The 15,528-nt window shown below is 41.9% G+C and overlaps 1 protein-coding gene across 1 annotated transcript in view; it reads right to left on the minus strand.

The window, feature by feature from the left end:
• LOC117534332 (inaD-like protein) overlaps positions 1-14,405 on the minus strand; it is a gene marked incomplete at its 5' end in the record, with an annotated part of 92,792 nt that extends 78,387 nt beyond the window's left edge. The window contains 7 exon segments of the mRNA XM_034198526.1: positions 854-1,031; positions 5,668-5,739; positions 5,820-5,891; positions 6,550-6,604; positions 6,908-7,061; positions 8,973-9,296; positions 14,346-14,405. Of these exon segments, the coding sequence (XP_034054417.1) occupies positions 854-1,031; positions 5,668-5,739; positions 5,820-5,891; positions 6,550-6,604; positions 6,908-7,061; positions 8,973-9,296; positions 14,346-14,405 (915 nt within the window).
• Positions 14,406-15,528: the final 1,123 nt, after the last annotated feature.

Genomic DNA, 15,528 nt, shown 5'->3' on the forward strand with positions numbered 1-15,528 from the left:
CATATGACAATAAAACCTTTGAATCTTATATATTTTTTTTAAAGACACATTTTTTAAAACAACTTCATTTTACTAGATTGAGTGCACGCAATCTTGTTTGAAACGGTGATTGTTAATTGTGTGTCTTCTAGCTCACCTTGCTCCTGGCAAACGGCTGAGCTGATGAACAGCACCTGCCTATGTCGATGCACCTGGCTTGGACTGTGTCATTCCGCTAAAACCTTGAGGGGTGTTTAAAGAGGCTACTTTATCTAAGCCACCCATCTTTAAAGTCTTCTCTCCCCTGCACTCAACAAGGGACTCGCCAGCATTGGTATACATTCCTGCAGTGTGGAGAGAAAGACAGTTACTCTTGGGAAGAAGAGCATTTTGCATGTCACCCATTTTGGCAAATGTTTTGTTTATTAATAAATGCTAGATTCTAGATTGTGTCTGTTTATATTATAAATAATTCACCTTTGTTTCATCCTAATTGATTTTGTTACCCATCCTAAAAACTGTACATATATTTTGGGTAAATAAAATCCTTATTTTTTCAACCTTTACCTGCATTCCTAGTCTTTGCGAAAAGCCCTTTGAATTTCCTTATGTTGAAAGTTGCTATATAAATGAACTTGCCTTCTCTGGTTCTTCAAACTTTGCAAACGTGTATTTAGAATATGTTTATATGTTTTAATAGTAGGTTGATCTATTATAGTGTATAGGGATGATGTTTGAATACCGGACAGTCATTTCAGTAAGTAATGATTTCACAGCAAAATCTGTTTTCAAACCCATCATTTAATTTTTGTTTCCACGTTACAGCAGAGAGAAGCGCACATGGTAAGTAAAAATGAATACCCAGCCCTCGTACCTCAAGGATCTTGTCCCCAGTCTTCAGACACTGTGTTTTGGCAGCAGGGCTGTTCTTTAACACCTGTTTGATGAAGATCCCCTTCAGTTCCTCTCCGTTCTTCAGACGCTTGATGACCTGATGACCTCCCACGATGCTCAGACCCAGAGACTGGCCCTCCTCAGGCCACACCTCCACCCTGCAGGGCGCACAGACACGTGGTTAGTTGTCAGGTCTTTTCCTTCAATGCGTTGAAAATAAATGCCACTGAGCAAGGGATGCACAATTAATGTTAGTTTTATTGAAAGGGCTTTATGGAGTAGTGTAATATCCAAATCGCAGTTAAGAGAAATTATGCAAAAATATAATTTGGAACAATTGTAGAGCTGCAGACAGGCCTAAATATGGTATTTTACGATGTGTGTGTTTGTGTGTGTGTGTATCAGACTTGGAGTACTCGAGTCCTGTACCTCGGACTCCAGTTATCTTAGTTATGAGAAGTTATGATTACAATTGTTTGCTTTTTACCAAGATTGCAAGTATTGCTTTGATACTGAAAGACATTCTGAAGGTAAGTTGTATTAAGTCTCAACATCTGTTTTGCAGGCATTGTTGTGTGCAATCTTTTATTTTTGGATACTTTAATAATTGTTATTGCACTGGCACAATGCAGGCAGATATTTGTTCTGTTTCTATATTTCACATCTTGTGGAGCAACCAATAACTTTTAAAAAAGCAATGCAAAAGGGCTGTAATTTTCCGTTCATCCTTGTGCGGAATTCTCATGTTTTGTTCAATGTTACTTTTAACATTGAAATGTAAGTTAAAGTTACATTGTGAATCAAATGTATTTTCTTACACCACATTTGTATTCAGGTCTTTGATTGAATGTTGATAAAGTTCCCTATTCTTATGGGTATGAAGTGATTGAATAAATAAGCTTTACAATAGTTTTTTGACACTAATGTGAGAAAAGTAATTAGTCATTTGGCATTAAAAACAATGATAACATAATTGCTAATTAATTAAGAACACTACCATTTAAAATTATGTTTATGTATGCTTTGAATTCTTGATGCCTTTTTTAGATATAACATTTGTATTTAATTGTCTAGAAAGTGTATTCTTTATTGTCTTAAAGTTAGTTGTTTTATTTTGCCAAAACTAGGTTGTAATGTTATGGTGATACAGGTAAAAGACTGATGTATATCAATACTGAGAACATACAGTATATGAATACTGTACTGACATACTCATTGTATCAGCATTGGATCAAATGTGCTCCTATTAGTATGAACTCACAACCAAGCTCCCAAAGTCTGTTCACCTCAAGTTATTACGGCTACATTGTTTCATTGAGTTCCGAGAATACATAAATGTAACCACATTTTGAAATACTCAAAGTAAAATAAATAAATAAAATGTGTTACTGCATAAAGACAATCTGATCCATTTCATTCATGTGTTTTGCAAAAAGGTGTGAACGATGTATCTATAGGTTGAATCATTCCATTTGTGCTTACACTTTTGCAAGAATGTGTTATTAGCTTTGTGTTATCTGGAATACAGTAAAAACTCACCTGCTCTGATGCTGAGTCATTCTAAAGTGATATTTGTATTCACCAATACATGGCACTAGCAGGTTTGTTATGTCAGCGAATGGCGTTGCTATCCTTTCTTAAAGGAGGAAGTTTGCCCAGTGTAAGCAAGGCCGTCTCAGTTGCAGCAAACTACATGGCAATATTAATGACTGGCTTCTTACTGTTTTTAGAGCGCACATGAAATAATCTGGTATCTGAGTGAAAATTAGCAATCAGTTGTTACCATTGTGTAACACATGGTACATTATTTGTGTATACAATGTAGAACAATGTAACAAAGATGTTGAAAAGCTGTAAAGAAAAATGAAAATAGTGCTGAGAGACAAACATTTAAGGAATACATGAAATACCATTGGCTATGATTTTTATTGATACATTTTTGACTAAATAATTACTTATTTTCTAAGGTCACAAATTTTGTCCTGAACAGTATTTTGTGTTTTGCATAATGACATGTACGCTACATGTACCCTTAATCAAATACTTGTCGTCGTATTTCATCTCGTAACAGGATGTATAGATCAGCTGCAGCAAATGGATCTGCTGGATCATCCCATCCGTTTTCCGCCATGAGTAGACAACACAGTTCAAAAACAGTTTCATGGCATGGAAACTGGCCTTTGGGAGTACACTCTAACATACACAAATGGACCTCCTCCATGGCAATAGGTTTGAGTCTATCCTCAGCACTATGCAACTCTGGGAATGAGTACATAATCACTGGCCGACCAGATGCTGTGTCATCAGTTGATCTTGGTCTGATTTTGTGGGAATTCCAGGTGTTGACCACTTCATCAAATTCATCCTGCATAGAAAAAAAGCACAGTAAATGTAGACGACATGTCTTAAGAAGCTTTCGGACATAACTTCTACCTGTCTAGATGGAGGCTGAGATTGCTGCAATGTCCACGAACATAGTGAATTATAATATTATTATTACTCATACTACTTTTATTATATGACTGATAAGACTTTTGTCCAAAAATTAAAGTAAAGTTTAATTAAGTCATCCAAATCCGGCCCTGCAGGCATTGTTGTGAGCAGCGCAGCAAACTGATGTAATGCAGAATATAAAGAAGACAATTTGGTCTTCGTAGGAGTGGTTGTAATATGGCAGTTGAAGTTGAATTGTACATCAGACAATAACGTTGCTTTTAATCTGCAAAAAAGTAAAGAAAATACATTGTATAAATATTGTAAGGTTAAGACTCTTCTTGCTATTTTACGCTCAGTAAAAGTGTCCATTACGGAGTAGCCTACTGATCATATTTATCAGGAACACTTTATATGCAGGAACAAAAATCCTACCTTTAATTTCAAGCCAGAAAGTGTTAAACACTCTTACTTTTAACCTCACTAACTTGTTTCATAAAATGTGTATTTTTTTACAATATAATTTTCCCACAACCACAACTGTCTTACTCCATTCTAGACGAGATGATGTTTGAGTTTTTGATCATTTTGATGGTTAATAGCCTTCTGATTGTCAGCTAGCTGCTAGCTGCCTTGTTAAACACACTTAATGAAATCTCTACAGAAACATGAAAACCACCAGGCTGTTGCTCTTGGTTAGTCGTCACTGTTCCAACAAGCACAAACTTGCGTGTCAACGAACTAAACCATTATTTACTGAATTAGATGGGGGGGGGGAGCCATAGCATATAAGCTAATGCCCTTGCTGCTAGCTCATCAATGTCTGCATTTCACATTCTAACGCCTTTTCGTTGTTTTTACAAACGCCCAAAACACACTTATATATTTATAACTCACCTTTTGTTCTTCCATTTGCAATATGGTTTCCTCTTGGACCCCTCTGGCGCGCAGAAATTCACTCACATCCTCCATTGTTGCCTACTGCAATGTGTAAGTCTCTCACTGAAGCTGGTTCTCTATAGTTACTGGTATTTCTGACTTTGAAGTCAGAATTCTGAGATTAAAGTCAGAATTCTGACTTTTTTCTCCCAAATCCTCCCAAAAAGAAATGCATGTGGCCCTAATCCTCTTCCGTATACTTTTCTCCAGAGTGCCTTGGTTCATTGTTTATTAATGTGTTTCAGTGACATTTACCGACTGCTGCAGTGCAGCCCGCTGTTTGGCATCACAACGCTGTTTGGCATCACAACGCTGTTATGAAAGTTTCTCTGGTATAAAATGGGTGATGTTAGCATAGCAACCGAAGCTAAACTGACTATCTTGACTACTTCTTGTTGCTATCATATTATGGCATAAGCCGGCACATTTTACCGGCGTATTTTTCATTATGATTCTACTTGTGATAGTCGGACACAACAACCTGTGCAGCCCATGCATTGATTCCATCCGATAGCTGCTATAATACAAAACAACACGTCTGCCTGCTCTCCACAATGATCAATAACAGTGAACGGATGGTCAAAGTAAGGCGCAAAGAAACAGAATCACACTAAGCCAAGTTAGTATTGCCTGACTTTATAAAGTGTGGTTTCTTTAATAAGTGTGTGGTTGCGTTCTAGCCACTTTGCTCAGCACTACTGCTTGTTACAACTTTCATTTGCCGTACTCGCCATAAACTGTTATTGCTCAGGTTAATCCTGCTCCTGCCCCTGCCTCCGACGTAAGGGTGACGTATGCGGTTCTTACTTCTAGAAAAGCACCGGTTTTCGGGGCTTAGAGGCGGCTCCGCTGCGGTGTGAACAGAAAAAAAGGTGCTTTTCAGGCTCTAGCTCCGAACCAGCCCTGGAACCGCGTTGGTGTGAAAGGGGCAATAGAGAGGATCCTGACCTTCTACAGGTGCTCCATAGAGAAGAATCACCCCCATCCCCCCAGCAACAAACTGTTCTGTCTGCTGCTGTCTGGCAGGCGGTACTGCAGCATCAGGACTAAAACCACAAGATTTCCTCCTCCCACAGGCCATACGACTATTAAACACCTGAGCTTGCACTATTATATCTTTTGGACTATATTTATTTTAACTGTATGTCTTGTAATGCACTGTTGAGGAACCTGTGACCTATGTTTTTCATTTATTGCATTTAAACAAATATATCCACACAGATTTATACATTATGACCCGTGATTCGACTCGGACTATTCTTGGGTGAATCGGACTAAAGCACATGTAATGCTGACTCGGACTCGCACTCAACTTGAGAGTGAATCCGGATTCGAGAATTAGTGACTTGAAAACAACACTGGTGTGTGTGTGTGTGTGTGTGTGTGTGTGTGTGTGTGTGTGTGTGTGTGTGTGTGTGTCACCTGCGAGGGAGTCCCCAGTGACTGAAGGCAGGAGTTTCCTCTCCCTCCCCGTCCTCTCTCTCAGGTAGATCTCTGTGAACACACACACTCAGTTAGCAACAGGTGTCTGCAGGGGATCCTTTAACTGGCTGCAGATGAGCTGGGTGTCCTACCCGTGGCCTCCTCTCATTGGTAGAGAGGCTCCTCCCTGACTCCGCCTCTTCCTTCTCTTACTGTTAATCAACCTGATGGACCTCCAAGTAAAAAAACAAAAAAAACAACGGTTCACTTCTTAGATTACATGCATTGTCTAATAATCAGTCACTGAAATGTCAGGATTTGGAGAAGACTGAACGGACAAGACCGAGCCAACAACATGGGATAACTCATTTGGAAATGTGAGCTCATGCTTATTAACTTGTCACTGGACTGCTTGATCAGTCAGTTATGGCAAAGCCAATTATTGTTCAAACTCAAACAGGTGGAAATCTAGAGTTTCAAAGTTATCAAACCTGTCAAGCTGAATTGGAGGGGGAATGTGACTAGATTGATCTAGAAACTAAGTAATGCAAAGTGATAGCCACATATATATTTTTTTAAATAGAACAAGAGCGAAACATTTAAAGATAATAAGTTAAGAACTATTCTATCTGATCAATTAAACAGTTACGTTTAATGTATACATTCACAAGGGAACTATTAAGTTGCAAGTCAAGCAACAGAAATACAATGCGTTCTGCATATCAAAATCCAGCAGTATGGAGCAGCTCACTGTGAGATTCAGTATGTAACCACAGGAGGGAGACAGAGGACTGTGAAAGAAACAACAGAAGAAGAGCCCAAACGGAAGAGATGGAGGAAGAGGATGGTAATGATTGATGTGTAGCTGCAGTAAACACTGACTCTGTGTCGGTGTCTGTCAGAGTGAGCTCAGAGTCTGCTTCACTGTCTCTGAAGTCTGGAATACACACACACACACACACACACACACACACACACACACACACACACACACACACACACACACACACACACACACACACACACACACACACACACACACACACACACACACACACACACACACACACACACACACACACACACACACACACACACACACACACACACACACCACACACACACACACACACACACACACACACACACACACACAGTTACTTTTTTTCATTTACACTATGTTTTGCCTTTCTTTATGATTTTAAAAAGGTGATAATAAATATTCAGATATGTTTCTGACCCGGAATCCTTTGTGCTGATGACACAATGTTGTCATGGTCAGATCTCTGCAGGTCCTCCTCTTCCTCCCTGTCGCTGAGCTCCTCTTTCTCCCTGTCGCTGAGCTCCTCTTTCTCCCTGTCGCTGAGCTCCTCCTGCTCCTCTCTGCTCCAAGTCTGAGAGGAGTACACACAGACAATAACTGACTTTGAATTCCTTGAAATTGAAGTTAATCCTCAGTCTAAAATCAAGGTAGACTTGTATACAGTAAACATGTAAAGAAATAGAGACAAAACAAATACAATTTTAAAAATACACCTGGCGTACAACACTAAGATCAATATTAAAGAAAGAACGTTTGTAATGCTTTAAGGTCTCAAAAGGAAGAGGAGGGAGAATCCGGCGGATGTCAGATGCATTTCAGATATTCCATTCACACAGCTTTGTTATATCTCTCACAGGCTCTGCCCTCTACTGAAGTCTATGGGTACCACCCTGTCAGAGAGTAGACGTGCGTCCCTTCTCCGGGCGGTTCACAGGCTGCGACAGGGGTGGACAGTGACAGCTTTAACTGTCATGCAGACTCTGGGTATCATGGCGGCTGCTCACATTGTGGCGCCGCCTGCAGAGGTGGTTCTCCAGCCTGCGCTTGGATCCCAAGAGGCACACACTACGTCTGGTGACCATCCCCCCCTCAGTGGAGGGCAACCTCCGGTTCTGGGGGTCCCCGGATCACCTCCGGAGGGGGTCTCCACTGGGACGGGTGACCTCCTACATTACAGTGTTCACCGACGCATCCAGAAGAGGATGGGGAGGGACCTGCCTGAAGAGGGCTATAGGTGGGCGCTGGTCTCTAACAGAAACACGGCACAGCAACCTCCTAGAGCTACGGGCGGTAGTGTTAGTCCTCAAGCATTTCATGCCCCTAATTCAAGGGAGACATGTATTGGTCAGGAGCGACAACAGCACCACAGTGGCTTATATCAACAGGCAGGGCGGAGTCCACTCCGCCGCCTTGTTGGCCACAGCGGAGAGGCTGTGGTTGTGGGCTTCAGAGGTGGTGTTATCTCTGAGAGCCCTCCACATCCCAGAACTGGAGAACAGGGGGGCCGACCTCATGTCGAGGGGCGGCCCCCTGCCAGGCGAGTGGGTGCTTCACCCGGAGGTGGTGAAGCAGATCTGGGCCCAGTTCGGGACAGCAGAAGTGGATCTGTTCGCCAGCAGGCGCAACAACCACTGTGCCCTGTGGTTCTCCATGGCTCTGTGCTCTGAGCCCTCAGCACTGTTTTCGAGCACACTTTTCGCGATGTAAGCGCGTCAGGGTGTGCTCTATCGGCTGCAGCCTAGAGTTCTCCACGGTTACAACCGAGGGAGAGGTGAGTGTGGCGCAGCGGCTGCTAAAGCCAGTCAGGGACAGTGAGGTGGAACGGTGTGCTGGACGGCAGTGCGTGTGTATACATCGGGGCTCCGCCCACTGTACCCATGGAGTCCAGTAGAGGGCGGAGCCTGTGAGAGATATAACGAGGGGTTACGTATGGTAACCCTTGTTATATAAGCAAAGGCGGAGCCCTCTACTCGGGGCCCTGTCTGTCCTATGCTGCTCGCTGAAGAGAAGTGTAGGATGACGGTCAGGAGGCGAGGCCTCCTTTTATATGGAGGTGAGATGCGCGCGCATTCAGGTAGGCCCGCCCCGGGGCCAGCTACGTCTATAGAAGTCTCAGTAGGTGAATGTTTGCATGATAAGGTAGTACCCATAGAGTCCAGTAGAGGGCTCCACCTGTGCTTATATAACAAGGGTTACCATACGTAACCCCTCGTTTTGCCAAAGTCGTTCACCTCTCTCTTTCCTCCTCTATATCCTGTCTATGTTTCCACTGATGCCCACTATTTTTAATCTACACAGGGTTCTCTTAAAACAATAAGAAAATAAAAAAACAAATGATCTGCACTGATAAAAAAGTTCCTGGTGATTTCAGACAAACACTGAAAAAGCAATTTCTGTGTTTCTTTTTTGTTTCTCACAAGGACGCTGATCAGCTGATTCTCTTTTGACTTAACAGACGTCAGTAACGGCTCCAGCCCCTCACCTCCTCTGCTGCTCCCGCCCAGCTGGAGGAGTTGTGCTTCCACTCCTCCCACGACGGAGGAGGTTTCCTGGGTAACAAGCCTGTGTTCTCCTCCACTTTATCCTGCATCTTCACCTCCTTCTCCTCCTCATCTTCATCCACCTCAACGTCCTCGTCCACAGCCATCTCCCTGCCTTCCTCCATAGGAGACAAGAGGTCAGAGGCCAGGGAGAAGGAGGTGTAGCGAGGCAGACCTCCATCCAGGATAAGCTCTGGCTCCTCCTCTTCCTCTATTTCAACTTTTTGAAGGAGGTCTTCTGGCAAGATGGAGCCGTCACCGAAGCCCTGGATCACACACAACACCACAGAGTGAAAATGAAAAGTTCAAAGGTCACAGCAGAAAGTCAGTGGCTAAATTCAAGCAAGTCTGAATGAATGCTGATGCTGATGATGATGATGACTACGAAGAAACATAAGCAATGGTTGACCTGAAGGGCAAAATGCTTTCCAAAAATCAGTTGTCTAGTCAAACTTTAATCATCAATCAGACACTTGATGCTTGTATCGACGTTCACTTTCCTGTGGTAAACAGAGGGTTTGTGTGTAAAAGTGGCCTCTGTCTCTTTCCTTTAAATACTTCTAATTACATTTAAAAACAGGAAGAACATCACTTTGAGATTTGAGAACTAAATTGGGAAAATGCCGAACAGATAAACTAAAAACATACTGTTGCTCATCCACAGAGTTTCATCAGTGCTGGGTGTTGCCTTCGATGCATTTAGGGCGAGCTGGAGGTCAGGTGAATGAGTCAGACTGTAGGACCCAGAGGCTTCATCTGTCTCCTCAGCGGAGAGACCAAACTGAATAACCGCAGCAGACACTAAATCTAAAACTTGACTTACTTTGAACATTAGCCTTCATCTCTGAACACATAAAGGTTTTCTCCAACTCCCCAAAGAGCCTTCCTCAGCAGATACTGAGGGGATATCCTGTTCCTAACATTACGATGCAGACATTAGTCCGCGCCTGGAAATATTAATGACAACACTTAGGCTAATTTCCATCGACGAAGCCTCATCTTCAAGGACTCTGTTCCTCTTCTCTTAATTTGGGCCTGGGAAGCTGGCCCATCAGGGCCATATAATGGAGGTGAGGAGCAGACGGCGGCAGCAGAGAGCTCATCACGCTAACAGGATGTTCTGCAGACTGATGTGTATTGGCCGTGACTGCATGGCCTCATATTCATAAGATTTAAGGACGTTGTCATTTAATATCTCTGCCATTAGAAGATGAGGACAGTCGAGATGACGAGTTGGTGGCTTCAGACTCTCTGCTGAGTCTCAGAGAGGCTATCTGTGCTGACAGCTTTTACTGCAGTTGCATCTACTGTCCAATCATACAATTATGATTAATGACAATTTGTGATCAGATGTTTCTGGTTGTGTTTTAATCTCAATCTCCACCAGGTATTCACATGATTTGGATAAGTTAGAGCCACATCTGGAGGGAAATGACATCTGAATTCAACATTTAAATTATTTCAACTGATTATGTTTATCATATATAAACCAATCAGAGGACAGCTGAATATAGGGCTGCAAAATAGCAGGGGAAGTTACCATAGATACGATACTAACTAAAATGTTTAACCCCAAGGCTCTGCGCTCAATCTTGTGGCTGGCTAAGAGCAAATCACGTGGAGCAGCTTCGGGTCGCACTTAGTCGTCACATCTGTGAACAAAGTCATCATTACAGCGTGTTAATAAGATGTTTAGAAGATTGAGGCTGGTGAAACTGGTTCAATAGTTTAAAAGGTATTTTGTTGTTAACTGAAGAGGTGGACAAGAGCAAACTATGAACTATTAGTGGTGCTAAATGCAAATCCAAAGAAAAAAGAAAAAAAGATCTATAGGAAACATAAAATACTCCAATAGATGTTGAGATCTTTCAGTCTGACCAAAGTGTCAAACTGATATGAGTTCCGGTTTATTTTCTCATAGACTGTTATACAATTGGATTATTTTGCAACAAGTGGAGTCGCCCACTGGCCATATGAAGAATGCATGTTCGACACCTTAACGCTGGTTCTTGTTTTGTTCACTGTTGATCAGTTGAACGTTTTATTTGTATTTGATCAAACTGGTGATTCATTAGCACCATCATTAAGTGAAAATAAACATGATCTTTTTTGTTGAAGCGTTTGGACTAAAGGGAAGAGGACTTTTACAAACAGCCAACAATCAGCCATTCATTAAAACAACTTATTCTGTGGATCAAATCCTTCAACAACACATAATGAGCCTTGTGAAAAAGACACAAATTAAAGAAGCTTTTGTGAGAAATATGGATCAGGCTTTAATAAGTCTTGAATCGGGTTTCCTCAGATGAAATGGGCCAGATCAACGCATGTCCTAAAAACTAAATAACTGTCCAAAGTGGGTAACAATCAGTAAAAAGACCAATACAACGACAGACAGGGTGTCCTCAGCAGATGTTTATTTAACAACAGTCAGAGTAAAGTTGATGGTTAGTGTTACGGTGCTTTCTGACAGCTCGGTGCTGTTTGCTGCCTGTAAAGCTGCTTGTTTGCTTGCTTGTATTCATGTTTGACTGGGTTTGAATTGTGATTTGCTGCAGCTCTTTATCTGCACAAAGAAGATGAACGTGAGTGCTTCCTGTAACTACAGCAGTCTTCAACATATGACCTCTAAAAGTTAACGAGGTGTGGATGTGTAACGGGGGTCTCTCTCTGGTCAGCGGGCTGGCGTGACCGAGAGCGATCGGGCACTGAAGTGACAGCGCCGGCTGTCTTTATGGAAAGCCATCAGAGACCTGTGGGCTGTGAAAAAACCTCTTCAGCCAAATGGGCTGCATATAAAACAGGAAATAAAGCAGCAGAGGATGGCCGCAGCAGACACTGCAGCGGAACACGGAGTACAGTAGAGTACAGTACGGCACGGATGGGACTTTAGTTTAACACAGAACCGTTCATGACACAAGATATTTCAAAATGAAGAGCTTGTTTATCTGGTGTGCTAAAGTTTATAAGAACATTATGTTTATCTCAACGACTTGATTTGGATATTGATGTTGAATCGGCTTGTGCAAAGTCATTATCTTGTGTGTATATTTCATTTGGGACTTAATATGTGGAACGCGATAAAAAACAATCACAATACGTTGATGGAAGTGAATTTCTATTATGAAAGTGAAAAGGGAGCCTGATTCTAAAACAATACAGGAACAATCATGTAAGAAAGCTATTTATTTACGCGGGTGAAGGTATTATTTAGGATAACCTTATTAGAGACTGTTCTCTTAAAATGATGTTCACTAAACAAAAATGTTGGCCAGGATAATGGAGCATCCATCCGACGCTGCTTGTGCAGAAAAAGTGAATAACATTTTCTATATTTTAAATCATTTTATTTTGTGTACTACACATTTATACCACACATATTATCATGTGCTTTTTAAGTTAGATCTATATATCCTCAAGATAAGGATCCCTAAATAAATAAAGACACAAATGCACAGGATTTCTGTGCACAAGATGAATAACTAATACTTCCATTAGTTCTATTTCAGAGATCCTAAAATGTTGTCTTTATGCAAAAAGCTGTTGATAATTTAAGTATTTCACGCAGTCTTCAAACAAAATCAACACCCGTGTGCACAAAGAAATATCTATTTTTTTGGATTTCTTCACATTGCACTGATGTGCAAAAAGGTCTGAAGCCCCGCTTGCTTTGCTAAACTCATTCTGATCATTTCCCTTTGACAGTAAAGCTAGGACAATCAGCTATAAAGTGCCGCAGTAGTATTTCCTAAGAGTACTGCAGTACTGGGTGTACCCATGCTGGAGGACCAGAGTGTCCTCAGAGTACCCCCCCCAATCCCTCTCCACCTCCCCACTCACTTAAGAGAGAGATGCTGCTGGTTGAGCTGATAGAGCACTTTATATCATCCAGCTGAGTCAGCAGCTTCGCAGAGACAGAGGAGGGAGCGGAGAGATTAAGGAGAGAGGGTGAAAGAAGGTGAAAGAGAGGAGGAGATGAAAGAAGAGATTCTGAAGGAGGTGAAGAGAGGAATGAAGGAAGAGGAGGATGGACTGCAGAGGTGAGATGATATGAAGGAAGAGAAAAGCCGTCAGAAAATATGACTTACTGATGAAAAAGGCGTGCAAATAGCAAATGATGCACTGATTTACAAAGACCATGTTTCAGTCAAAAGCTACAGATGTCATGGAGGGTTCAGCCATGATAAGCAGTTTAACATTTATTTCTGCCTGAATTCATTTCTCCAGTAGGCATCCATCTCTATCAGCTGCACACACTACTCATGCAAGTTTATACAAAGAGTTTCTAGTACATTAGAACATGCACTTCCAGCAGCGGTTTTTGCATAAAAGCCAATTTTACATTTCTTCTGGTAAGAATCCCTTACTAAAGTCCAAAGAACACATCATTTGGACACAAGATTAAGAAAGAATAATTCCAGTAAATCTATTTTAGATACAAGATCTTAAAGCATAGTCCTTCAAAAAAACAAAAATCAAGTCAACTTGAACCAGATCTGCTACACACACCTGTGTACACACAAAAGACCAGACTCCTTCCACTGTTCACAATAAAAGCCTAACACACGTTTAGCAGAGCGTTTTGCTAAAAGGAGGCCCACTTCAATCCTGATGGTGATGTTAGAATGAGCTATTACGATTCTATTCACTCTTTTAAAAGAACAGTGTTGCTAATTCGCATCCCTGCAGTACAGCTCCTTTTTTGTATCTTTATTATTTTTAACTGTAAAACCTTTTGGTGTTGAAAGGCCTACATGAATTATAATGGACTATTGTTTCAAATATCAAGCAGGTTGTAATATCACAACTCGCCTACTATAAAGTTCAAGAAAAGGAAGCATTGATACAAATTAAGAAAGACATTCCATTTTTTCAATTAATATGTCAAAATGTTTTCATACTTCTTCTGGGATTCCTTCATATTTCTTCACTCTCTCAAACATCAGGATATTATGCTTTCCTTTCAAATAGGATCGTTTACTAAATCTGAAATATGGCTTTTTGACTGAAGTGATGTAAACAGATCCCCTTCAGCAAAAAAATAAAAGCTTTTTGCTATTTCTGAAATTTTAAGGACAAAAAAGGTACATAAGGTACATTATAATAAATGTCCCAAATTTTTTTATAATGTCAACACTTAATATGTTACCTATGTCACTAAGTTATTTATGTTGCTGCCTTTCACTCTCCCCAATGTGGAACTAATAAAGGATTTCTGATTAAGATGAATTGGTAAATTGACAGTTCACCTTGCTGTGTGGATGGGATGTGATACTTTGGATGATTCCATGTTCAACATGATGTGTGTGTGTTACCTTTGGAACAGGCAGGTGTGTGTTGTTAGACTCCAGGCTGCTCCTCTCTCGTCCCTCGGCCTGCAAACACATCACACTGATCAACACATGACACAGAGAACACGGAGAACACGGAGAACACAGGACACAGAGAACACGGAGAACACGGAGAACACAGAGAACACGGAGAACACGGAGAACACGGAGAACACGGAGAACACGGAGAACACGGAGAACACGGAGAACACGGAGAACACGGAGAACACGGAGAACACGGAGAACACGGAGAACACGGAGAACACGGAGAACACGGAGAACAGAGAGAACACGGAGAACACGGAGAACACGGAGAACACGGAGAACACGGAGAACACAGAGAACACATGACACAGAGAACACGGAGAACACGGAGAACACGGAGAACACGGAGAACACGGAGAACACGGAGAACACGGAGAACAGAGAACACGAGAACACAGAGAACAGAGAACACAGAGAACACGGAGAACACAGACAACACAGAGAACACGGAGAACACGGAGAACACGGAGAACACAGAGAACAGAGAGAACACAGAGAACACAGAGAACACGGAGAACACGGAGAACACGGAGAACACGGAGAACACAGAGAACACGGAGAACACAGAGAACACAGAGAACACAGAGAACACAGAGAACACAGAGAACACAGAGAACACAGAGAACACAGAGAACACAGAGAACAGAGAACACAGAGAACACAGAGAACACAGATAACACAGAGAACACAGAGAACACAGAGAACACATGGCGCTGAGAACACAGAGAACACAGAGAACACATAGAACACAGAGAACACGGAGAACACATGGCGCTGAGAACACAGAGAACACAGAGAACACAGAGAACACGGAGAACACAGAGAACACGGAGAACACAGAGAACACAGAGAACACAGAGAACACAGAGAACACAGAGAACACAGAGAACACAGAGAACACAGAGAACACGGAGAACACAGAGAACACAGAGAACACAGAGAACACAGAGAACACAGAGAACACAGAGAACACAGAGAACACAGAGAGAACACAGAGAACACAGAGAATACAGAGAACACGAGAACAGAGAGAACACGAGAACAGAGAGAACACAGAGAACACGGAGAACACGGAGAACACGGAGAACACGGAGAACACACAGGAGAAACACACGAGGAGACC

The sequence above is a fragment of the Gymnodraco acuticeps genome, unplaced genomic scaffold (assembly GCF_902827175.1).
Source record: "Gymnodraco acuticeps unplaced genomic scaffold, fGymAcu1.1, whole genome shotgun sequence".
NCBI classification, from domain to species: Eukaryota; Metazoa; Chordata; class Actinopteri; order Perciformes; family Bathydraconidae; genus Gymnodraco; species Gymnodraco acuticeps.